The sequence below is a fragment of the Magallana gigas genome, chromosome 3 (genome assembly GCF_963853765.1).
Source record: "Magallana gigas chromosome 3, xbMagGiga1.1, whole genome shotgun sequence".
NCBI lineage: Eukaryota > Metazoa > Mollusca > Bivalvia > Ostreida > Ostreidae > Magallana > Magallana gigas.
The window spans coordinates 11,960,001-11,984,644 of record NC_088855.1 but is presented as its reverse complement, the minus strand read 5'-3'; the positions used below and the strand labels follow the sequence as shown (position 1 = coordinate 11,984,644).

At 33.5% G+C, this 24,644-nt stretch overlaps 3 protein-coding genes across 4 annotated transcripts; 1 reads left to right on the top strand and 2 right to left on the bottom strand.

Annotated features, from left to right (window-relative positions):
- Window positions 1-861: 861 nt before the first annotated feature.
- LOC117692888 (probable ATP-dependent DNA helicase RecS) lies at window positions 862-3,314 on the bottom strand. 2 transcript variants are annotated; one of them, XM_066078507.1, is made up of 5 exons: window positions 2,801-3,314; window positions 2,337-2,469; window positions 2,036-2,177; window positions 1,752-1,842; window positions 862-1,654 (listed from the first exon to the last, which is right to left on the bottom strand). In XM_066078507.1, the coding sequence occupies exons 1-4, from the start codon at window positions 2,984-2,986 to the stop codon at window positions 1,791-1,793; spliced, it is 513 nt and encodes a 170-aa protein (XP_065934579.1). In that variant the 5' UTR covers window positions 2,987-3,314; the 3' UTR covers window positions 862-1,654; window positions 1,752-1,790. The 2 variants fall into 2 exon arrangements, with proteins under 2 accessions (XP_065934579.1, XP_034338151.1); XM_034482260.2 differs by having other exon boundaries at window positions 1,752-1,922; window positions 2,801-3,309.
- A 6,289-nt stretch (window positions 3,315-9,603) lies between these two features.
- On the bottom strand, window positions 9,604-11,101 carry LOC105320009 (apolipoprotein D). Its single transcript, XM_011417763.4, has 4 exons — window positions 10,932-11,101; window positions 10,697-10,821; window positions 10,237-10,322; window positions 9,604-9,905 (listed from the first exon to the last, which is right to left on the bottom strand). Exons 1-4 carry the CDS (start codon window positions 11,043-11,045, stop codon window positions 9,682-9,684), a joined length of 549 nt encoding a protein of 182 aa, XP_011416065.2. The 5' UTR covers window positions 11,046-11,101; the 3' UTR covers window positions 9,604-9,681.
- A 2,096-nt stretch (window positions 11,102-13,197) lies between these two features.
- LOC105320008 (uncharacterized) lies at window positions 13,198-17,956 on the top strand. Its single transcript, XM_011417762.4, has 5 exons — window positions 13,198-13,598; window positions 13,852-14,229; window positions 14,931-15,043; window positions 15,136-17,096; window positions 17,506-17,956. The coding sequence occupies exons 1-5, from the start codon at window positions 13,563-13,565 to the stop codon at window positions 17,745-17,747; spliced, it is 2,730 nt and encodes a 909-aa protein (XP_011416064.2). The 5' UTR covers window positions 13,198-13,562; the 3' UTR covers window positions 17,748-17,956.
- Window positions 17,957-24,644: the final 6,688 nt, after the last annotated feature.

Genomic DNA, 24,644 nt, shown 5'->3' with positions numbered 1-24,644 from the left:
TATGACAAACGATGAATTATCATTTATCAAATCAAAAGAATGGCCCCGTGATATGAAAAATGCATTATTGCACCTAGCTGTTATCTGTAACTTTTGCAAAGTTTTAATTAGATCAGAAGTAAAATTTTCCACGGTGGGGTGGGGCATGTAGATTTATTGATTGTTTACTATTAAAAGTAGTATGGGGAAATTAAAAAATCATTCTACCTTAAGTCTAATATAATAAGGTTAGAAGAACAGTAAGTAAATAATTTGTCAATCCAATTATCTTCAAATTTACAATCTTGGTCCCGAGCTTGTACACTGCAGATCATGAGTTTGAATCTGCCTAGGACTTTTGTTAATTTTTTTTAAATTTCATCTAAAATTGCATTTTATTCCCTCCTACATTTATATAGTATGCTATCTTTCAGAATCAAGTAATTTCCTGCTGATTAAATACTCTATTCCAATGTGTCAATTGCTTTAATATTAAGTGACAAATTACCGGTAAGACAGACATACTGTGGAATCATTACATTTCGTGGTGGCTCAATTTTCGTGGAATTCATGGGTACCTCTCATCCACGAATTAACATCCCCCACGAATTAACAAATTAGAGCTATATAGTCATAATCCTATTGCATGTATACAAAAATCCACGAAATTACGTCCCCATGAACCTGTTAAAATTAAGCAATCCATGAAAATTGGCCCCCCGAATTTTAATGATTCCACAGTATATCAAATTAAATAAAGGGACACATTGAGCCTTGTTCAAGTTTATAATATGTAATACATGTACATGCACCACCAAGCCAGTTAAAGTTAGAACAAATGATAATGTTACAAAGATACAATGATAAAAAAAAAAGAGGAAATCTAATGCAATCATTTAATGTCATACAAAAGTAAGGTACATGCAGTCACAAATTTTATCATGTACAACCAAAGAATTAAGTCAAGAATGATAGCAGGTGGTCTTTTGAGCGGCGGGGGCAGTTGCAAAGGTTGCTGCACACACTGCAACATTTGCATTTCTTGCAATTGCAAACTTCCTCACAATCACCATTGCAAATGATGTTCTCCTTCATGGTATCAAAATCACTGGTACTCATTCCACGCAGATGGAAATTCTTCAGTACTGATAAACGGACACATGAGTTGAGTTTTATAATGTCTTTCATTTCGTCCTCACATTTGGATACACTTCTTTTGAACCCATAACATACTGCATGTCCAACTCTGCTGTCCCTTGCACATCGTCCAACTTCTTGCCAGTAGCTTAAACATGAAGTGGGCAGCCCCCAGTGAACTACAATATCAACATCAGGGATATTAATCCCCATTCCAAAAGCAACTGTAGAAATGACAACTTGCACATTTCCTGAAGGCTTCAAAAATTCAGTCAATATTCTGCTTTTGCTCTCTTCATCAGTATTCGCATGATACATTTCTATTCTTCTGTTCTCCAGGGATGGCATTCCATGCACAAAGAATCTGTCCTTAATTGATGATATTAACCACAAATAGATGTTATAACATGTGTTAATTGATCTGACATAAACCAAAATTTTTCTTTGACTCTGATTTCCCTTTATGTGTTCTACCATCCAATCCAACTCTTCTTCAAATTTTTCTGTTGAATTCTTCATGTTCAAGAAAATATTTGGCCTGTAAAGGAAGAGAAATTTTAAGCTTTGAATTATTATAACAATTAATTGTGGTCAAATAAAAGAGAAAAAAGGAATTAGGCAATAAACCTGCATACCTATCCGGCAGGACTGCAACAACTTTCGTGGTGTCCGATTCAAAGCCAAGGGTCATGTAAATATCCTCTTGGATCTTTCTTGTTGCTGTTGCTGTAAGTACCAATGTACAGGTATTGATAACACTCTGTAATCCTGCTACCTTCCGATAAGCTGGTCTAAAGTCCAGTCCCCTAAAATCATAATATGTACAACAGATTTATAATTCATCATTTTAGATCTAATGCACATTGCATGTTTTCAGATCCAGTTGCCAAAATTTTACATTAAGTGTATGTGTCATTACCATGATGAAATACAGTGAGCTTCATCAAACACTAGAACACACACTCTTGGTTTCAGCCAATCCCTTAGTACTTTTCGCCATCTTTGGTGTATAGCTGCTTCTGGTGATGCAAAAATCACACTGTAATGCTTGTCAGCAACATCTGTAAAAGTTTAATATCTTATGCTATATATATGGACTTACTGTTTGGAAACAGTACTATTAGATTTTATATGATCATGCAGAATAATTTATATTTCCATATTAAAATCAAACTTTACCATTCCTATGTATAGATATAGTTGTATACATATAAAATCACCTTTGACTTGAGTGGTGTCCATAAGAGCAATGGAACTGACATCATGCTGTTCTAAAAAATCAACCTGGTCTCTCATTAAGGCTCTTAATGGTGAAATAACTAGCGCTGTGTGGCTTGGTGCTCCCCCCTTCAACTAAAACAAATGACCTATTTATTAAAATGTAATATAAGAAATCTAAATACATTTATTTATTCTTTAAATATAACAAGGCACATAGTATCAAATTATTCTTGAAAGGCAAAAAAGGGAAGGAGGTCATGAAAATCTTAATCCTGTTTAAGGGTGGGTGCGTTTTTCTATTACAAATTAAATTATCTGTATGTAAATTTGAAAGAAAAAGTAGAGGAAGGGGGCATCATCCCTGATGCTACGTGCCTGTATATATTCCGATTCACGTATTTGTGATTCTATATAAAAGTAATGAATTAAATAAACGAGCTGCACAAAACGAGCACACACTTACCTCGTCTGCAAGCAATGGCATCAAAATGTATGTCATCGACTTGCCAAAGCCAGTTGGTAGCAATGCAAAGACATCCTTCTTCTCTAAAATACTAAATAAAACACTCTGTTGTTCCTCCTTTAACTTAATTTCGAACTTAAACTTCGTTAAAACCTTCGCCAATGTCCTCTTGTATATTTCCTCCATTGTAGAAGAGCGATGTAAACACGACCTTATATGGGCATATGCAAATAAGCACTTAAATTGACAACCGGAAATTCAGCTTCAATACAGCAAAGATGGCGCCCGATATGAATCGAGAAATCGGACTGGAGAAAAATTGTGTATTTCCGTGGGATATAGTCAATTAATTGTGAGTTGCGGCTAGTAAATAAATATACACAGTCAATTATATCCATAATAATATTTTATTTTACTAAATACAATATACAAATGCCTTTAAAGACCAAAAATGTTGCGGGAGTGAATCACTCCCGCACTTGCACCATTACGGAGATCCTATGGAGTTGTAGCCCTCTCCCAAAAAAAAAAAAAAAAAAAAATCGGGAGAGCAGCTAAAAAAAGTTATGAGCAGACTTAATATTAACTGTGACTCACATGTTGAATTAGCCTATTATGGAAGCGGCTTAGGCCAAGTAGATATCTGCTCTGTTTGTGCTGAACCAGAAGCCGATACAAATGCAGAATTAAAAAAACAGTACAAAACTGTATTACCGCTATGCAAAACATGTGAAGGAAATGGAAGGGTGCCATTTATCCAGCGCCCCTATGGAAAGAAAAACTAATCATTGTTCATGAATTTCATTCAAGTTCTCATTAAAATAAGGACAACTATTCTATGAAAATAACAACTGTTTTACAACTGTTTATTAAATTTAACAATTACCATATTCATTGCTAAAATATTAAACTCATGTTTATTCAATTTGTTGAGTTTTGTTGTTGTCAGAATACTTATATTATTATTAAAAGAACTTGTAGCCAGATACTCTCTCTCTCTCTCTCTCTCTCTCTCTCTCTCTCTCTCTCTCTCTCTCTCTCTCTCTCTCTCTCTCCATATTCATATATGAATTAATCGTCATTAAAAAAAAAAAAAAAAAAAAAAAAAAAAAATCGACCTACCTACCCTATTTTAAAATTTCATGAAATAGGAAACACACATATTCTTTTTTTTTTTTGGCCTAATATACTAATAACTTAAACGTCTCTAGGTAGATTTATCACAAGTTTAAGATCATTAATAAAAGGTCGCATATGTGTTTTACCGTAACAGAGGGTATACGTTGACAATATAGTGTATACATGTACGTACTGTGGTACAGTAAATATAAGGGCGAGAAAAGACAAAAGAAATTAATCAAATGATACGTGTACCTATAATTAAAAAGCATGTTTAAATTGACTACAGGTAAATTGTTTGAAAACGTTGTAAGGACCTGCTGAGAATATTCATAGTATATTTATTATTTCATTGTGATAACTATTGGTCGGGTGGATTTTATAAATTTTTAACAACCTCGTTTGTCAACAGAGACAAATGCAGTGTAGATTGCATTTATTTTTACATTTCATGGATCAAGTATCATACCATGTGAATTTGCATGATTTCCTTGAGTTAATCATCATATTTCTAGCCTTTTCGAATGTTTATATCAGCCGTTATCCCCTTTAAATCACCTGCTGCCATGCACTTGTTTACATCTCAACTTTCGTTTTCATACCGGACTTTTGTGGCTTAGTTTCGTATTTTGCCAAACTTGTTATTTATGCCATAAAAGTTGTGTATTTACGTCTTATTAATTGTCTTAAACAATTTAATGATAATTGTGATGCATTCAAGTACTTATTTATTCTTGATTACTTGTATTTAAAACTCGTGCTATTTTTAACCCTGCATGGTGTCGTCTGTAAAATCACGAAGTAACTTCTGTGAAATATATAAGTTTTAAATACAAAATGTTTACTTACATTAAATAGGAATGTCCAGTGTAACCAGTATTATTTATCATCACCTATTATAAATCCAAATTCATGTATTTGTGTATTTTTCACTTTGTACGACAAAAGTTGTTTGACAGTACGACACATGTTTTATTTGTACGACGTCGTACTTTGTCGTGAATGGTGGAACGTCGCCGTACAGTTATCCCATTGGTTAATCCTTGTCATGTGACATACTTCCGAAGGTTATATATATGGGCGGATGCTCAGTGGCGTCAGATATTTCGCAAGTTGTAAAGCGGCAATATTTAAAACCAGAAGTTGTATATCCGCCCCTTTTTCCACCCTAGCCATTCCAGTACAGATCTAGGTGAGGATCCTTGTAGCAAATATCTCCCAACACACTGGACACCAGATTTACTATTATTTTTTACTGAACTACCGTTTGTGCAGCTGTTAGATCCACCTCCCCCCCCCCCCCCCTTTAGTGTTGTGCTGTACGGTAGACACCACCAATCAAATATTATTGTACATGTTGAATGAAGAATTTGTTTATTCATGTTAATAAATATTGCTGAGATCAAGATGACTCTTATGTCTTCCATATTACCAAGTAACCAAGGATTTTAGTAAAGGAGAATAGCCAGTTATTATTTTGTAGTGCTCCCAAATTATGCTTGGCCATCCCCAGGGAGCTTACAACGTAATAAAGGTGATAATGTTGTAATAATCTCTCTCTCTCTCTCTCTCTCTCTCTCTCTCTCTCTCTCATGCGCATGCAATATAGTTTAAAAAGTGTAAGTGTTTATTTCCGACAGTATTCGATCACTTCATTATTCTAAAAGACTTATTCCCTCTTTCTTTAATCAAACGTACAATACTTTTATATGTATATAATGATGCATACATGTAATTAAGCAAGGATTTGGAAACAAGTAAACACTATAGTTTTATTATAAGTAAATCCGTTTCCCTCGATAATGTTTAAATTCTATATCATAAAGCGCTTTAATGCAGAAATATATTTGTAAACTGCCTAAAAAAAATCCTTGTTGATTTAAGAAAAAAATTGTATCTCCATGGAGTAAAATATTGACGTCCTTATCAAATGGATAGTGTCTAGAGTAACAATCTTGCATTGGTATAGATTAATAACTCTCTCTCTCTCTCTCTCTCTCTCTCTCTCTCTCTCTCTCTCTCTCTCTCTCTCTCTCTCTCTCTCTCTCTCTCTCTCTCTCTCTCTCTCTCTCTCTCTCTCTGACATCCATGTTGGTGAAGTGTCTAGTTACATATCCTTCGATGCATCAATGGTATCATTGGTATATAGGAAAATACTTAATCAATTTGACACTTGTATTGACTCTAATTTAGTGAAGATCTTTTCTTCAGTGGGTAGGACCCAAAAATAAAGTTAAAGAAATGGTCCGCCACGTTGAAATACTGAATGCAGATAATTAATATTCATATGATAAATATTCGTATAAATACTTGTTTTGATTTATCCCTATAATCTTTTAATTTAGTGCTAGGACTTAATATTATGGCACAGAAAAGGTCCACTTGTTGAAATACCCAATGCAGAAAATTAACATTCATATTGATACTTGCTTTGATTGACCCCGATGTTCTTTTAATTTAGGGATAGGACCTAGATGTAATATTATGGCTCATTTAGAAAAGGTCCGCCCCATTGATCGAAATACTGTTTGCAAAAAATTCACAGTATGTTGACCCGATGACCTTTCATTTTAGAGGTAGGACCCAATAGTTCAAGAAAAGGTCCGCCTCGTTAAATGAACTGCATAGTCATGCATGAATGTAGTGAGTTTGTTATAGATTTTTATTGTGATATTTTTCAGTTGAACTACGTAATGTTGGAGTGGACATGAAACTGACTTCAGTGTAGGTTTTATTTTTTAAAATGTACTCAGAGTAGTTACACATTAACTGTAATAATATTTATATAAATAATTGTCATCGTAAAATACTTCAATTAAAGAGGCGAGACCCGATACATGTACATATATATGTACATGCATTGTGTCCTTAAAAATTAGTGTAATGTTAAGTAAGAGAAGTAGTAAAATTTATTTAAATTGAGATTTATCCCCCCACCCCCCTATCCCCGGTCTGAACCTTTGGTGTAGTTGACTTTTTCTGGATAGAAATTCTTTTAATTAAAGTCATGTACACAATATGTTCCATTTTAAATATCTAAAAATTAACGGAAAATAAACGATTAATGTACCCCCCCCCCCCCCACCATTGCATATGAAAAAAAAATATACCTTTTATATTCAGGTTGGGGTTGTTTAAAATAAATCGGAGCATTTTGTGTACATGACTTTAAAGGAATTTCTACCAAAACAGTGTCAACTACCCCATGGGTCTAAATTCAGGGGGGAGGGGGGAGGAGGGGGATCCTGTCTACAAGCACCTGTGTTATTTTTTTTCTAGGAAGAAAATCGGATCCCTTTAATTTTTTTGCCAGAAGCAAAATGCATATACAGCCGAAGGAATAGGGCTTTTTACTAATCTTACATGTATGTCTATAATTTCTCATGAAACAAATCAATTCCTTTGGATACTCCCCTTCCTTGATTATTATAGTTCGATCCAAATATAAAGTTTCAAATAGAAAGAGGGATTAAAGAACTGAATAATTTATAATAATTAGCATAACTTTCACTTAATAATATGCCCTAGTCACAGGGGCGTCGTATCTCTCTCTCTCTCTCTCTCTCTCTCTCTCTCTCTCTCTCTCTCTCTCTCTCTCTCTCTCTCTCTCTCTCTCTCTCTCTAAATGTATTACATGTATTTATATATATGTCATAGAGAGTAGAGCGGATACGATGCCCCTGTGCCCTAGTGCAAATAAAAAGTAGCAATGATATCGCTTCCATGTACCGTTGAAATTGAATTGTAAAGAATATTTGATTTTAAAAAGGGTAACGTTTTTAAGCGTGTATCGTATTGGAAAGATGTGCAAAAAGAGGACGTTGGATATGTCCATTGTTTACATGATTATTTCAAACAGTCAAACACCTGAAGGTGTGAACCCCTCACACCTGCAGGGTGGATTGTGTATATACAACACCTGGTTAAAGCCATTGTTTAATTAATGACACCAATCAGTTTCATTCCCTGTTTATATAAGATAGACCGTCAAAACTAAAGTTGAAAGGAGAATCCAGTTTTAAACAGTAATAATTTTTGTGATTTATTTGTGTTCACCAAGCTACCTGTATAAGTATTTTCATTAAAACTCTGTGCTGGATATTTACTGACTCACCTCGGGTAGGTACTCCTTTATAAGAATTAAAAAATAATACCACTTATTTTGTAACAAAATAGTCGAAATTGAAATAATATAAATGAAAGAATATACCCCGGACCTTTAATGTTAGGCGGACCTTTTCTTATACGGGCCGGACCCTTTTAGAGCAAAGGCGGACCCTTAATGTTAACATTAAGGGTCCGCCCCGGACCATTTTACGGGGCGGACCTTAAATTATACGACACCGGTCAACAGGGGATGCTTACTCCTCCTATGCACCTTATCCCATCTCTCTCTATTTAGAGGTCCGTGTTGCTCTGCTTTGAATTTGTATTTTGCTTTATAAATTGTTGAGATGGTTTGCAGTTTGTTATTGTCATTTTTCATCCTAATCTGAAAGTTAAAACAATCTTTAAATTTCTACATGTTTCTCTATTTCTGGAAACATTTAGAAAATACAAAAACAAAACTGAACCTAAAACAATTTTGATTAGCAGCACTATACATAATGTTCAACTTCTTCACAACTTTGCTCATAATTTACAAAGATTATGATAGAGAACTAGAAAACAGACGTCACGTTTCCTTTTGTTCGCAAATAGTTATTATTGGACTTTAATTCCCTCTATTTCAGACCTCACACTTAAAATATTGTTGTTACCGTTGAGATCTTGAATAACTCTAGTAAATGTTTGTACAATGTGTTGTTACTGTGTACAGCTGTCAACCATTAATTAAATTTACTGTTTTATTCAGCATTTTCCAACTTCAAAGCAGAGACATCAACCTCTCACAATTAAATGTGTTTGAATCATAGAACATTTTACCTTGAGATTCGAATTGCAAACATAGCTTTTAATCTCTTTAATTGAAGAATACTACTCGAGACCAAACGCATCTTTAATTTTACAGTACTTCTAGTAAACTCAAAGAAATGAATTATGGAACAAACCCTTAAGAACGATAACAATGCAATTGTTATGCAATTTTCTTTGGAACTTGCTGCTACTGCTGGTGGATAACAGTGGTTTATTTTATTTTCTAATTAAAAGTATTCTGTTTATTAAAACGATAAACTTATATAATTGAAGCAAAAGACTGAGTGCAAACTAAGCAGTTCCTAAAGAAAGCACATGTTTGTAATGACTAATAGTACGGTTCAGTGATAATTAATTTTGATGTGCTAACAGTGAAAAACATCGACCACAATGACAAAATCTCTGAATAGGGCAGAGAATGTTTTCACCCAACGTGTCGTCATCAATTCATCATCAACTTCAGGAAACACATTCCACACAAAAGGCTACGAAATACAACTTTTCAAATCATTACGAAGCATGATTCTTAGAAATCTACACTGAAGTGAAAAAAGTAGAAGATTACAATTGGTTGATATCCTTTTAGAAAAAAAAATGGTTATCATTAAAGAAAACAAAATAGCATAACATTACATAAACAAGCTGAATATTACAATGCTTTACAAACAAAGCTGCACAAGTTTGATCCAATTTAAAAAGCTAACGACCAATATCATCGTCATTATGTGTTTCTAATTAAAACGACGGATAAACAAAACTTAAGAAACTTCTTCGTCAATAGTTTATTTTAAAAAAACATACAAAACAATGTGAAACAATATTATTGAATATTTTATATGATAGTATCAGCAACCAGTTTGATCTTCTTTTAGAAATTTTGAAGTGTCAATACCAAAGGACTGCGCCTTGGCAAAAAGTCTATTCTTCACAGATTCATCAAGTGTCCTGTCACGGCTTAAGATCCATGCGTACGATATATGAAACAGTCCGAGGATGTCCGAACAGGAGTAGATCATGGTGTGAGTAGTGTAGTCTGTATCAAGGACCCAGTATCGTCCGTACGGAGCAACTACAAGAATACGCTATACCTGAGTATCTCGCTGACAACTTATTCATAACTGTTTTAAAAACTTGATAGCTGAACTATAATAATTCAATGAAGTATATAATGATGTAATTGTTATTTTTTAAGATTAATTTTTGTGTTTAATTTCTCACAGTCAACATCGGTTAACAATAGTTCTCTCAGGGGTGTCAATTTCAGCTGTTACCCTCTCAAACAGGCATCATATATGTAATAACGCTACGGTATTTTAAATTTTACCTATTAAAACTTCTTATAATTGCAGAGAAAATAATAATTTTATCAATATTTTTATATAAAAGAGTAGAAAACTTACGATTTGAGAATCGAACTCCAAGTCGAGATGGGTATTTTGGATCTGGAATGTAGGCGTCACCAACTGCTTCCTTTTTCTCGCCATTTCTTTGTAAACAAAAGAATACAGTTATTAATATCTCATCTTCACCCGTTTTTTCCTCCTCTCTCCAGGGCAGATAGCAGTAAACATTTTGATGATGATTACAAAATAACAAGTTACGATTTTATCAAGGAGTTTAGTTTTAGCAAACATAGCTACAAGGTACTGTGAAAAATTGAAGATTTTCTGAGATCACGATATATTTAATTTTGCTAGATGAAATAATACTCAGGCTTTGAAAATAAAACACTTTTAATGATCTCTTGTGATGTTGTTTGAAGATACAGCATTTTACAAAGCATTTAAGTATGATGTAATATTTTAAGGAATAGAATACATTGAAAATACACATAAGTCAATTAAAGATTGAGATAGTTACTCGATTCCTATATTATCCACTCGAATGTGACCATCTGACTTTAGCTGATAATTCGCCGATACACATTTCTGGTTTCCTTCAAAATTGGCTTTGAATTTGTATATTTCGTACCAAGTTCCAAGATACTGAAAATAAGAATAAATGTACATATCAATAAACTTTCATATATTGAATTAAATCTAGTTAAACAGTTCTTGTTTGATTGGGAGGAAACGTCAAATACGAATACATTTACCTTATTAAGATCAAGAGTTTCCTGGGTTTGGACCTTTGCACATTTCCCAAAACCAAAAACTTGAGCTTGAGAAACCCCAAAGATTGAGAGAACCACGCAAATTATAATGAACATTTTCGTTTCTTTCTCTACAAGTGTCAATGCTCCATATGATGGGTTATTGGACGTTTTTATACCCGGTGAATACATAAGTTATGTTCTGTAACGTGATGGTACACGTGGGTCTTTGGGTTAACAAACATGATAAGATAGGGTTTCATAAGTCGTTGCCCAAACATTTACAGAATCCTCAGAACGTTGTGCTTATCGAAAGTTTGTTTCATAAAGTTCATCATGTAGTCCCAGACAACTGTTTACCTAGCCGTTTCGAAATATCTTGTCCATACGGAGGTCATTAAAGTGAAGCCAGTGACCTCAAAATTTGGTCAGATAAGTACTTAGTTCAGCGACAAAATTCCTTGTTTTCCGAATCATAATCAAAATTTACTTTAATCTATGGATGATTTTATAAACATTGAGTAAAACAATTACAAACCAAAAAATAAAACGCCATATATTGTCAAAAAACTGACTATAGAATAGACATTTTTAATTGTAGACGATATGCATTATTTGGTACACGTGTACTGAACAAGTTGGTGCGCATGTACGCATATTTTAGATAAATAAAGAGGTCGGTTCACAGATTTAGAAATGAAATAATTGACTATGAGGACATATTAAAAAGAGCTCGATTGCCCATTTAATATAATTTTATAACTGATTTAATTAACATTTACTAAGTTTGAAGTCGTATGATCTTTGAAATTGAGACGTTTTCATGTTGGTAAATGTGCATCAGAACAAACATTAAAAAACAACTGACGTAAGCGGTTGATAACTTTTTCCATGATATAAAAAACAGACTCAGTATTTCCTTGGAACCATTTAGTTGTGAAAAATATAGTGCCTCAAAATTGCGATAAACCATATTAATACACTAATGTGTGTTTCATTTATAGCCCTAAAAATGTTATCTTTCTTATTCTATTCATATCAGTGTTTAATCCACTTTTTCCTGGATGAAATCATTATGGTAGTGTATTTTACTTATCAACAGTTTTCAGTCATTGACTCATTAAAAATTGTTTAGTAGTAAAAGACAGTTACATGGTACACCTCTATTATATTGTTACGTACCTCCTATTAAAGAAGTAAATATTATTTTATAAATGTTTTCTTTCCCTTACATAACAACAGCGTAGCGAAATGGGTCATAGCGCTCATTAATGAATCTGTAAGTCATGTGTTTGAATACCATTGAAGTTTATTTTATCATTTACTTTAAAAAAAAAAAAATTAAAAGTAACGCATTTTTTGGTGAAATATTTTTAATATGAAAATTCTAAACTTATGAAAGTATTTTGATTATAATGTACTTTTATCCATATTTATATTGATATATCTCCAAAACCACCTTACATATCTATACAAATTAGAAACTACACTCGAATAACACAATCAAGGAAGGTATAGACAAAATATTACTTTCGGACAAGTTTTTTTCCACATGTTTACCCAAAAACTTTGTTTGACAAACTTGTGTCAGTCACCAATGAAATTCACATTAACATTCAATGACAGTTTTTATCGTATTATTATATAAACACAGCTCGGTTTGAATGTTGCTTTAAAACATCAATATTTTTTTTTGGGGGGGGGGGGGGGTATAACCTCCTGCTGCACTATTTAGCGTTTTGTATTGTTGCAAGGGTTTAACAAATCTTCGTTGTCGAACAACAACATAGTTGTATCTTTATATAACAGTTTATTTTGGCGACTCTTGTCAACTTCCGGTCGTTTAACAGTCTTACCGACTGCAAAATCTTAAATGTATGTGTATGTAAACCAATTCCAATTACTTACATGTATAGGAAATAAATTATTCACTGAAGTTAGAATTATAACTTTTTACTTTTTAATATATTATTGAATAAAAAGTAGACGATATCAATGAGTTGAATACGCCTTTAACTATTAAGTATAAATCATTTTGAACAATAATACACGCTCATGGTGTAGAGAGAACACCTTCACTGTTTCCGCTGGGCTATTTGTTTTCAATAAAGAGGCGGAATTTAACAAGTTAGCTTTTAAGAAAAACATGAAAAATAAATTGTAAAACAAATGTTTACATACCGGTCTTTTGTTTTCTTTTTGAAAAGTTAACAATGTACATCTTTTAATTGTTTTATCAAATAAAATATCGATAACCTTATCCTGAAATGACGTTGAGAAATTTCGTCAGAACATCTTGTTCAACTTAAATTTCAAGCTCATCCGTTTGAACCCGACGTGTTATAAGTAAAGCGAAATCCTGCTTCATGGCGCGAATGGAAAGCTAAAATAAACGTATTTTCATTGAAATGAGCTTGTTAACATGGTCAAGGTACAAAAACTAACTTCAAACACAGCCTTTAAACCCGTGTCAACAACGATGGGTTTCCTCAGACATGGTTTTAACAGTTTACACTAAAGCCGTCTTCCCGTTCCAAAGCCACCATGACACATCACTGTGCAATAAAACTATATAGGTGGCGCTGATCTTCTCCAAAGTTGCTTTATTGCGCTGTGCAAACGCAGCCGACAAGAATGGCGACTTTATGCGAAAACGAAAAGACATGGAAGGTAAAAAATATGGAACTTAATCTTAAAATCCAAACTATACCAACGTGAACCATTATGTCATAATCATGATGCCTGATAATATAATTGAGTTGTTTCTGCTTAAAATTCTCGCCAGCAAAAACAAATTTTTAAACACTCCGCTTAAAGGTTTGATCGTTTCAAAGTCGTGTATTCGTACATTTCATTTCATAGTTTTATCGTTTTGAACTTTAGATATTAGAAAAACAACATAACAGCGATCAATTCTTTTCAGGTTCATCTTCTGTTGTCTGTTCTTTTCGCCTTGGTTCCCACGGCTTGGAGCGTGATCCACAATATGGCCATTCCACAGGGACTTGACGATTGTTTCACAAGATACGCAAGAAAGACCAGCATCCGACACACCGTCGGTCAATCCATCAACTGGATCTGTGTTCATCAATTTATGTGGCAGCAAAACGGAATGCACAAATGGTTTAATTACAACGTTACTTCCAACACAAATGTCTGGTATAGTCGTCTGCTCGTGTTCCCAAACAGAAGGTCCCTTACAAACACTGGGACGGGGAGAGTTAGGAAGGAAATACGCATGATGTCCGATTTTGAACGACAAAAGTTTTTCACTGCTATCCAGATGTTGAAAGCAGATAAGGTTTGATATATTATACAGATACTTCGAGTTTCAAGTCTAAATAACGAAGTTAACAATTAACTATTTCTTTCTTAATTGATCTTCCTAAAAGTTTTTAAAAAATTCATGCTTTGGTATTCGTTAAGCATAAATATCGAATGAAGAAAAAAAAATCAACCAAACAAATTAAATCTGTAAAATCATGAATAACAAACCAATGATATTATAAAACCAATCGAAACATTTCAGGCCTTTCCGACAAGTGCTAGAAATCCTAGAATGTATTACATATGCGTTTAGCTTTTTTATCTAAAAAAAACGTGAAAAACATCAAGGGTTCTGTATTACCACTTGAGATTTTAACCTAACTTCACTAAAAATAAACGAAATATATATATATATATATATATATATATATATACTCCAAAAATACAACAGAAGAGAAATTCAATGTTTTCTGGCCGATATTCAAATTCACTGGAAGCGATTTCATTTGGAATAAACTTCTAACATCTGGTAATGTAAATACATTTGAGATGGTTTCCAGAGCTCTGTCAGAAAGGCCCGATAAGTTGCGATTAATTATAAAGTATTGTTTGTTAGTTGTTTAACTATATATCTACGTAGTAAGTATTATTATATTGTTACCAAAATTCGATGCAAATTATATGCGTTAATGATTGAATTGTAAACATCACTTTATTGTCGATACTTTATATCAGAGCATACATCCGAACAAATATGATTCGCTGGCAGCCTTACATCAAGGAATCACAGAGACTGCGGCTCATGGGGGACCGAATTTCCTCGGATGGCATCGAGTCTTTTTAATCATGTAAGCTTATATACTTGTATTTTCAAAATTTCTCATTCAATAAAAAGTTATTTCTTTAGCATTTTGGCATCAATCTAGCCTCCTTCTTTTAGGTTTGAGAATGCATTAAGAGAAAAAATTCCAGATGTTACGCTTCCATACTGGGATTCAACTATTGACGAAGCAATGGCAAACTCTGTTGCGTCAGCCATATGGAGCGATCGCTTCTTGGGGAATGGCAATGGACTCGTCACCAATGGCCCCTTCGCTGATTGGATGACTCCAGCAGGTCCCCTTATAAGAAATATCGCAAATACGGGACAACTGTTCCGTCGTAACGTCATACAAAATATTCTCACAAGAAAACGACTCAGCGAAATCACCGAACCGCATGCATTCACTCAATTTAATCTCGAATTCCATCATGGCGAAGTACACATGTGGGTGGACGGACAAATGGGCGAGTTGACAACTGCTGCAATGGACCCTGTTTTTTTCCTTCATCATGCTTATATTGATTACGTCTGGGAAAAATTCAGAGCACAACAGAGGCTAAATGGCATCGACCCTGCCCGCGATTACCCATCTGTTGTCAACCATACTCTGCATTTACCGACCGCCATGTTAGGACTTGGTAATTTCAGGAACATAGACAGCTTCAGCGAATATATTGTTAAAGGAATATACAAATACGACGAGACGCCATCTTGCTCAGCTTTTAACCGAAACTGTGGCTCACCTTATTTGCAATGTATGAACAAGAACAGCGAATGGATTTGTGTGTCTATCGACCAAGCACATATGCCTCCTATGCATCCTAGGCGTCCAGTAATGGCGAACAATATGAGAATACAGATGCAACAACAACAACAACAGCAACAGCAGCAACAACAACAAATGTTTCAACAACAAATGTTACAACAACAAATGCAAAATCAGCAAATGCAAAAACAACAAATAAAAACCATGCAACAAAGCAATGCTTGGTTAAATAAATTTAACATCCCAAACATGAATGTCAACATGCAGCGAATTGGACCAAACACGATGCAAAATTCCCGACCCGCTGTTGTTCCCCAAATGGGGCGTAATATGTTAATGTCTGTGCGAAGAGACAAGGTGAACCCTATGGGATTTGAAATCTTCAACGTCCCCTCTCCAACAATGCCTCAACATAATCAGATCCCACAAATGAACGCAAATATGCCCAGAATACGAGGCACGGGCTCCGATGTAAATAGAATGATACAGGGCATGATTCAGAACAAAGTCCAGAATTCCATGCTGCCACCGACTCACTCGCCTACTATGTCTTCACAAGAGACCTGTCCTGTAATTCCTGTAAACAGACCTTATCAGAATAGCTTCAACATTAACGGCGTCAGCGACATGCGACTTTGGGTCTACCTTCCAGTAGATGTAGTTTACAGGCGACCTCCAGAGTACGAGAGATACAATGCATTCCCTGTTATGAATGGTCGTCCAATGAAACAGACAGACATTTACGAGCCCGATGCTTATAAATCTCTTAAAGCACCCCTTGCTACAGGTCGTCCGGCCTCATATGCTTCGTGTAATACTGGGCAGTTTGGTGCTGGTGCTGTTTTTATTCAGTCTAATGGTATTAACTACGTAGGAACCTACAAAGAATATGCCATCGTTGACCATCGTCAAGCTATTTCTAGCTCAACTGCATTTGTCGCAATCAAAGACCCAGGGTATGGGGCAACAGACGTAATGCTTTCTGCCTATGATTCATGCGGAAGAATCTGTCGTCCATATTGTAAAATACCAAATTCCCAAAAGGGCGAATCACAACCATGCTCTGGATTGTTGCGCGTCACCTCAACGTATCCAAAACTCTACGCCAAGGACTATGGAGAGGCTGTTTTCAATACTTGGAACTTGCGTAAGAACTGTCCTCAAAAAGATGGCGGACAAGTCTATATGACCTTTTATTGCGACTACGAAGAAGATTGGCCAATGCCTGGTATAGTGCCAGTCGTTGTACCGACCCCTCCCCCAATGCCTATTCTTTTGATACCAAGGCCACAACCACAATCCACTGAATCAAGTAAGTTTGAAGTCAATATTATGTTGTATAGCTGGGAAATTATAAATTCGTACAAAGTAAAAGAAATTCGTAGTATTAGAGCTGCAGAATATTGTAATTGTAGATTCACGACGTATTTTGCCGTCATAACTGATAAATTAGTAAAAACATATAATGCATTTTGTAATGCAAATTTGTTCCTCGGCATGTTGTATTTTATGTTTAATATTAGAAATTCCCTTTAATCTTTATTTATAAGATAGAAATCACAAGTCATCACAACTAAGTGCGCAATAAGATATCAAAGTACAACAATATGTATACTTGTAAATAATTATTGTATTTTTTAAGAATTCTTTACCATCAAACTCTCGTGTGAATACATGTTCAACTAACTCTATAAGACTTATTGTGTTTGTCTTTTTTTCAGCATGTGAAATTGGTAATGGTTGCGTTTTACCGGGCGAGTGTAGGTTCTGCTTCGTGGGGACCGTGCAAAAGTGCGAGAAGAGCTGCGACCAGTACGCACGTTGTGTATATGGACAGTACATTCCTGAGAAGTGTCCCCCGGGAACCATGTATGACGCCGCCCAACATTTATGCATCCCGGGCACCTGTTCGGACGAAACGGAAATCAAGCATAAGTCGCTCGTGGTGGACACTGACCTTTAAAAACCTTAACGCTATGAATGTCGCCAACGTCTATTAAAATAATTCTATTTACAGATACATGTGCTGAAATAAATTTGCGCTTGGTTGTAAGTGTTATTTCTGCATTACCAATTTTTGATATATTTATTAATAAATACTTTACTTGTTTTTTGTATTTTGATTGTTGTAACCCAACATCCATGTTACAGTTGTTTAGTGCCTGAAGATTTTTTTTTATTATTAAAAATGACGATTCCAAAAATTTGGCTCCTATAAAATGCGTGTTTTTTTTCCAAACTGTCGCTGAAAATTATATCTCATAGCTCTTAGAGACTGACGTAAGGAAATTCAGGAGACGATTAATAGTTAATAAAATATGCTTCTTTAACGTGACACTTCCAAGCTAAGGTAATTCATCAAACTCAAAATGAAAACATATCGGGCCCCGGGGCCATAAAAGTTAGACGAGCTCGCTTTCGATCTCAGTCTCACTTTTCCACTATACATTCCTTTTGTAAAAGTGAGACTGAGATCAGAAGCGATTTCGTCCAAGTTTTATGGCCCCCAGGCCTGATAGGTCATGATTTCTTCTTAACTTTTCATCGGATCTTCTTCATTTAGATTATCTTTTTAGTGACGGTAAGCCATATCCTATTGTCAGGTAAAAAGAAATCCCTAACATTTTAGCTTTAGAATTTAAATTTGTTCCTTTATCTTTATACAAAGGTCTTTTTTAAAAAGAGAGAAATTTATATAGTCTAATATTGTCCATAGATTATCCATCTCTTTATTAAAAAAGAAACACTCAAAGCATTTTCGACGATCAAAAATTTGTATAAAAATTCCCAAAAACCTTTGTAAAAACGTTTTTTTTTTCAAGATACTCTAAATAATGTTACTTTTTCAGGCGATTAACGGGATGATAAGTGGCAATTTTGAAAATTTCAGTAGTTAAATTTTATTTGTATACTTTTGAAACCAAACTAAGATCACAGATAAAACTCTTTTAAAGTAAATAAGAGGATTTTTTAAGTTTTTGATCCTCAAAATAACATTTAACGGAAGAAGGCGTTACAAACAAATACATTACTGTTAAACATCATGTTAGGAACATTCTTGCTTTGAATGTCATCAGACACGAAGTCTTGTAACGGATGCGACCAAGTTAAACGTGTCAGTGTTTAGTTCACATGACGAAGCACTTTAAGTGCAATAAATTCCAAACAACAGCTAGTTTAACTGTTACATTCAGACCGAGGAGAGTATTTAATTGCACAAAATTACATCATTCTTTTTAATCTTCAAGAACACAAAACAATATAGTAAGTATTCAATGTTTTGCTACAAATAGCATTTTTGTTACGTAAATTATTCGCAAATAAATATGAAAAAAAGCTTCAAATGAATATAAGTTATTTCTCTATGTAGGCATAGATATGCATGATTTCATATCATTTTTGTCGGTGGGTTTACATTGTGTGTAAAATGTTGGACTATCGCTTCTAATATTGTTATATATAATATTGATTATATTTGAAAACTTATTAATCTTATTTATGAAAACACGAAGCTCCTCGTAGAAAGAATATTCCGAAAAAACATCTAGCCTATTCGAATTCTGAAAGTTGTATTAATTTTCTTTCTCGAAAACACGTCATTCATGTTGGAAAATGCGATTCGAACGCGAACATTTTGTCGTTCATATTCGATTTTAGTGTGAGTACCATAGGACAAACATGTGCTTTATTATAAGAAACAACGTTCACGTTCGATAACTTTATATGCGTTCGTGCATGATTACATTGTGCATATGAATTGTGATTTAATTTACATTGTAGTTTGAGAAGAATTTATTGGTTGGCTTCCTGCTGAATGAATTGTGAAGGGTTCGAATAAATTTTATGCTATCATTTTCGATTTTTTATTTATGAATTTTAAGTATATATATTTAAGACACCTACCAGGCTTAATGAAGAGAACATATTTTTATTCCCGAACAAATCATTAAGATACAAACATCTTTTTAGAACATTTACGAAGTTTCCCTATTTTTGTGCGAGTTCTTGTTTTGATAATTTATAGGTGGGTGTATTTTCTGTGAAGTCGGTTCTAGATTTGTGTATAAATGTCAGGTGTTAGTGGATGATTGATCACTGCGCTCTTTTTCCAAAAGGCGTATTCTTCTCGTGAAATGTCGCACTTTGCTTCTAAAAGGGTTCAATGCACAGAATGTTTGTAAAATTCGAGTTTTATAGGGAATAAACAAAATGACATAATGATTGATTGTCTTACAAATCTTCTCCTATTGGTAAATTTGAAAAAAAAAACAACTTAGTTTATCTCAAAGTGCAGATAAGCAGGAACCTCGAACCGGGAACATACCTCCAGTACCAAATAGGAAATGCGCATCTGATATGGACGACCAAAGAATACTTAAAACACATTATTTAACCAATGTGAAGGCAATGCTTGCAAAATGTCCGTTGTCCTTAATGAATTGTTTTAAGAGCAATAAACTACGAATTAGTGTCAATGAATTATATAAAATTAGCTGAAGTACAGAAAACAATATCAGATTTATTTCCTACATATGTGCAGATATTAATTTACGCATGAACATGAGCATGAATAACATGTAGGGTATCGTTTTTTTCTCTTTTTTGAGGGGTAGTTTGTTTTGTGTTTTTTTCAATTCATTATTCATGATTTTTAAAATTTCCTCTAATTAAGACTCTGAGAATAGATTAGCAATATTTCGGATACTGCGTTTATGTGGTTTTATTTTGCTCATTTGAATTCTACTTTGATATATAAATTAACAGTTCACTTGGTTTACCGTTGATCTAAAATAAAAAGGATGAAATACCTTAATTGGTCGCTTATACCACCATTTCACTGATAGGAAGCTGATAAACAGGTCGAAGGGTAGGGGTCGACTGATTTATACCTCACCTGATTAACTTTTGATTTGATAATTAAAAGCAATTTGTAAAAGCTAGGAATATCTTTTGTGGCTTAATTTAATTGTACGCCCATTTCATTAAAAGTGGAAACATTAGAAGCATCGACAATTATCTGTATGGTTTATGGTTTATTAGGAATGCATTTATTATATTAAGCTTAAGAAATATTTTAGAGCAATTGGACGTGAATTTATTAAATGAACATACATTTTTAAATACCTAATTGATAATAATGATAATATATGAATAGATAAGTTTTTATCAACTTACCGTCATTGACAATTATAGAAATGCTAACTGAAAACGTGAAATTAGACAGGTTCGACAACGTTGACAATTTTATACAAATTTTGATTTTCAGTAAAAATCAAACGTACATGTAATTTGTATTTTCCAATACCATTGGTTAAGAGGCTTAGATTTGTTTGCTTGGTCTATTTACAATTTAATATACAGCATATGGCAATGCAACTAATTTATGATTTCTTAAAAGGTAAACTAATGAAAGTTTAGGTTTGGTCTCAACACCTTTGTGTTTTTGAGCAGACACAATTCAAAGAAACTGTATCTGGAGGAACGTCCTATAAAGTTTACCTCATGTAAGGAAGACAACAAAATAAAAAAAACAAAAACAAAACAAAACAAAAGCCGCATACGAATGGTAAAATAAAATTGGAAAGCTTAAAAACAACCAAATCACTCTAATTCGATCATGTATGTTTTGCATACATAACCCCGGAATTTGGTTCTTGGTGACTATTAGTCTTGATCAATTACCTTTTACAAACAAACAGTCCCACATGAGTGAGAATAAAGTTAGTTAACCAATTGCAGTTACAAATTTGCCCGAGTGACATTCAATCTGCCAGGTACAAATAATGATTGTGGTTTTCTATGAATGCACACGTGCTCAGAGCCATGTAAAACAATCAATGTGACGGAATCTATTTTAGAGGGGAATTCCTGAACAAAATGTAAATTCTTTTTGAAATTAGGAGCTGGACAATTTAGACAAGGGATCTGTTGAAAAAAAAAATCCAAAAAAATATTCCAATAGATATATTGTTGGTTTTTTTTGCTTGTACAGTAGGTAACAAACACGTATTTAATTTCAAAAGAGGGAATTCCTTCTGAATTAAGTAGTTATTTTTTCGAACAATATAAAGCAGCATTTTACTTTTTTGCTTGCTTGTTTGTTTTTGTTGGGTTTTTAGTTGGTGTTTCTTGTTTCTTTCTTTCTTTTTTGCTTTCACGATCTCAGTCAAATTCTATTTTTCTGTTTTTATTATATACCATGCTTTGGGAATGCATATCTAATGATCATATGAAATTTGAGAGTCAGTCGTAGGGTTATAAGCAGGTACAGGGCTCACAATTCTTTGTCATGTAAACAAGGCTTGTGTCATGTCTTTGTTTTCATAGGTACAGTATAATCGTAAAAATCTTTTCAAGCTGATTTGTCGATCTCCTAATTCATCTTTAGCATAAATAAACTATTCCTAACTTTTAACAAAATTTTAATACATTTTAGGTCTAAAACTGGAATTCTCACTTAAACATTCAAAATGTAAACAAATTTTAAAGCTTTGTTTACATAGCAAAGAATTTTAAGCTCTGTAACTCGCTTATAACTCAACGAATGACATTCAAATTTTGGTTGTCTATTAGAAATATCTCAATGAAGCATTGTAAACATTAAAATCGAAAAAAAAATTTTTTGACAAAAATCGTGACCATGCCCCATTAAATGGTCATTAACCCTTTGTACCTTTCATTAACCCTGCTCACTACACCATGAAATATTCTCTCAAATCGGCAAAACATACTAGAGTATGATAGATAGCATGATGGATATGCAAGTATGTGCAGTTTTGGATTTAAAAAAATCGTAACTTGAAAACTTTTAAATCAATAATTGTGAACAAAAGCCCCTGTCGGATTTAAACTCATGATCTGCGGTTCACAAGCCCGATATTTTAACCACTGAGCTATGACAATATTCACCCAAAATGATTTATACAAACAATTTAACAAAACATTTAAATTGCCATCTTGTGACGTAGTGTCTCAAAAAGTATAAGTCTAGAAGTAGTGAGGTACCTTATTTAATTATGTTCCTAACCAAACATAAATGGACATCATACTAGAAAAATGGTAACATATTCTTTTAAACCGTTCAAAGATATATTAATTTCGCTTGTACCTACGTACAAGCTAATCTAAACCGTAAACTAACGGCTTTATTTTTTTAAATTTTATCCAAGGCAGAGTGTTTCACATATGTTGCTAATCTAAGTTTTGTGTTTTTATCCCGCGTTTACATGTAAGTTTATTTGACAGTGAGACGTTTGGTGATTTGACATCCTGATTTGATATTTCAACACGGAGATCCGGGCCTTTGCTACTTTGTTTGAAACTCAAGACCCATGGACAACCTCCACTATATAACTCCAGTCCTCAGGCGACACGGTAATCGAAATGTCCTTTTTTCAATGTGCTATTGTTCATTAGTCATGAGTAAGTAATGAGTTACCTGGTGTCCGACTGTCTTTGGCTTGATACATGGAATTTTCTTCTTATTTAAACATAAGATCTAGTTATGCAATAACAAAACTATGCATACAGCTACTCCGCTATCATCACTGTTCCTTACAAACAGTTGCTTAATGCTTTTAAAAGTTTAACAAAAAACATAAGTATCATAACATTTTATGTGACTTTAAAAAAAGAAAAAAATGTTTTATTCATAAATAACCCTTTTGATATGTTTGACTTTCATTGAGATTAAGTTCCTATAATAAAGTTTTAATTTTTTTAACGCAATCAAAAACAACATCAAAAAATTTTGAACAGGAGGAACAATAATTAAGACAAGTTGTTTATCTTGTTCAAGTTGGTTTATTTCAATACACGTATATGGTTCATAATATACAGTATTCAATGACACAAATATGCTCAAAGGAATTGCGTGTGTAGATCTATATTTTTATATATGTACTAGCAATATGTATTGAATTGTACTGAAAAGAAGGCTATTCTTAATCATGAAAATAAACACTAAAATGTTTTGTAAATGTCTATTATTGAATCATCAACGGTTGACATAGTTTAAAGAGATGAAACATAATATTATCACAGTATTAGCATCATTCACAACAAGATACATGTGCAACAAATATGTCAGTACATTGTATTTTGGCTGGTTTTTTGAAATTACAACACTTTAAAATAAATCATTAAATTCGATAAAACCAAAAATTAATATACCAGCCTGAGGATACCTGTAAATACAATTTTCAGTGCTTAGTATTCAATCTCCAAATAGAATTCTGGTGAGTGTAGAATTGCTAGTACGTAAATTGTTTGCTTTAAAAAATATACTTAGGAAAACGAGTTTGAAGTTCCGACTATACTGTATAGTAAGAGTAATAAGATTTGTAATTTGAAGCATTCGAAATAAGTGTAATCAGTTGAATATTAATATAGGAATGAAAAATTCGTGTGCAAAGAAGGAATAATAATAGAATCATTCTTTATATTAATTATTATTAAATGATGTCCGACAACTTTCTGTTAAGACGTTCAAAAAATTACTTTCGGTTCATTCCTCTACGTGCTTTAAATAGTGCAAGTCAAAATGAAATGAAAGCATGGCATACGACAGCTTTTTAAAGAAAATATGATAAATTGTAATTAATTAAGCAAAACAATTACTTAGAGGATAATCTCAATCCATCATTTTGCATTTCCCTACAGCAGACAACGCTTGTTTACGTTTTCAAGCGGCGTAGTAATACACAGTGTAAGACAGAACAATCTCACACTGCTGTCACACTGGACAAAACGATCTCACACCAGTGATAATGCGATAATACCTTACTTTTGACAGCAGCTTTATTTGAATTGAGGAAAACTCAAAAGGTCTTACTAAATTGTTCATACACAAGGACTCTCT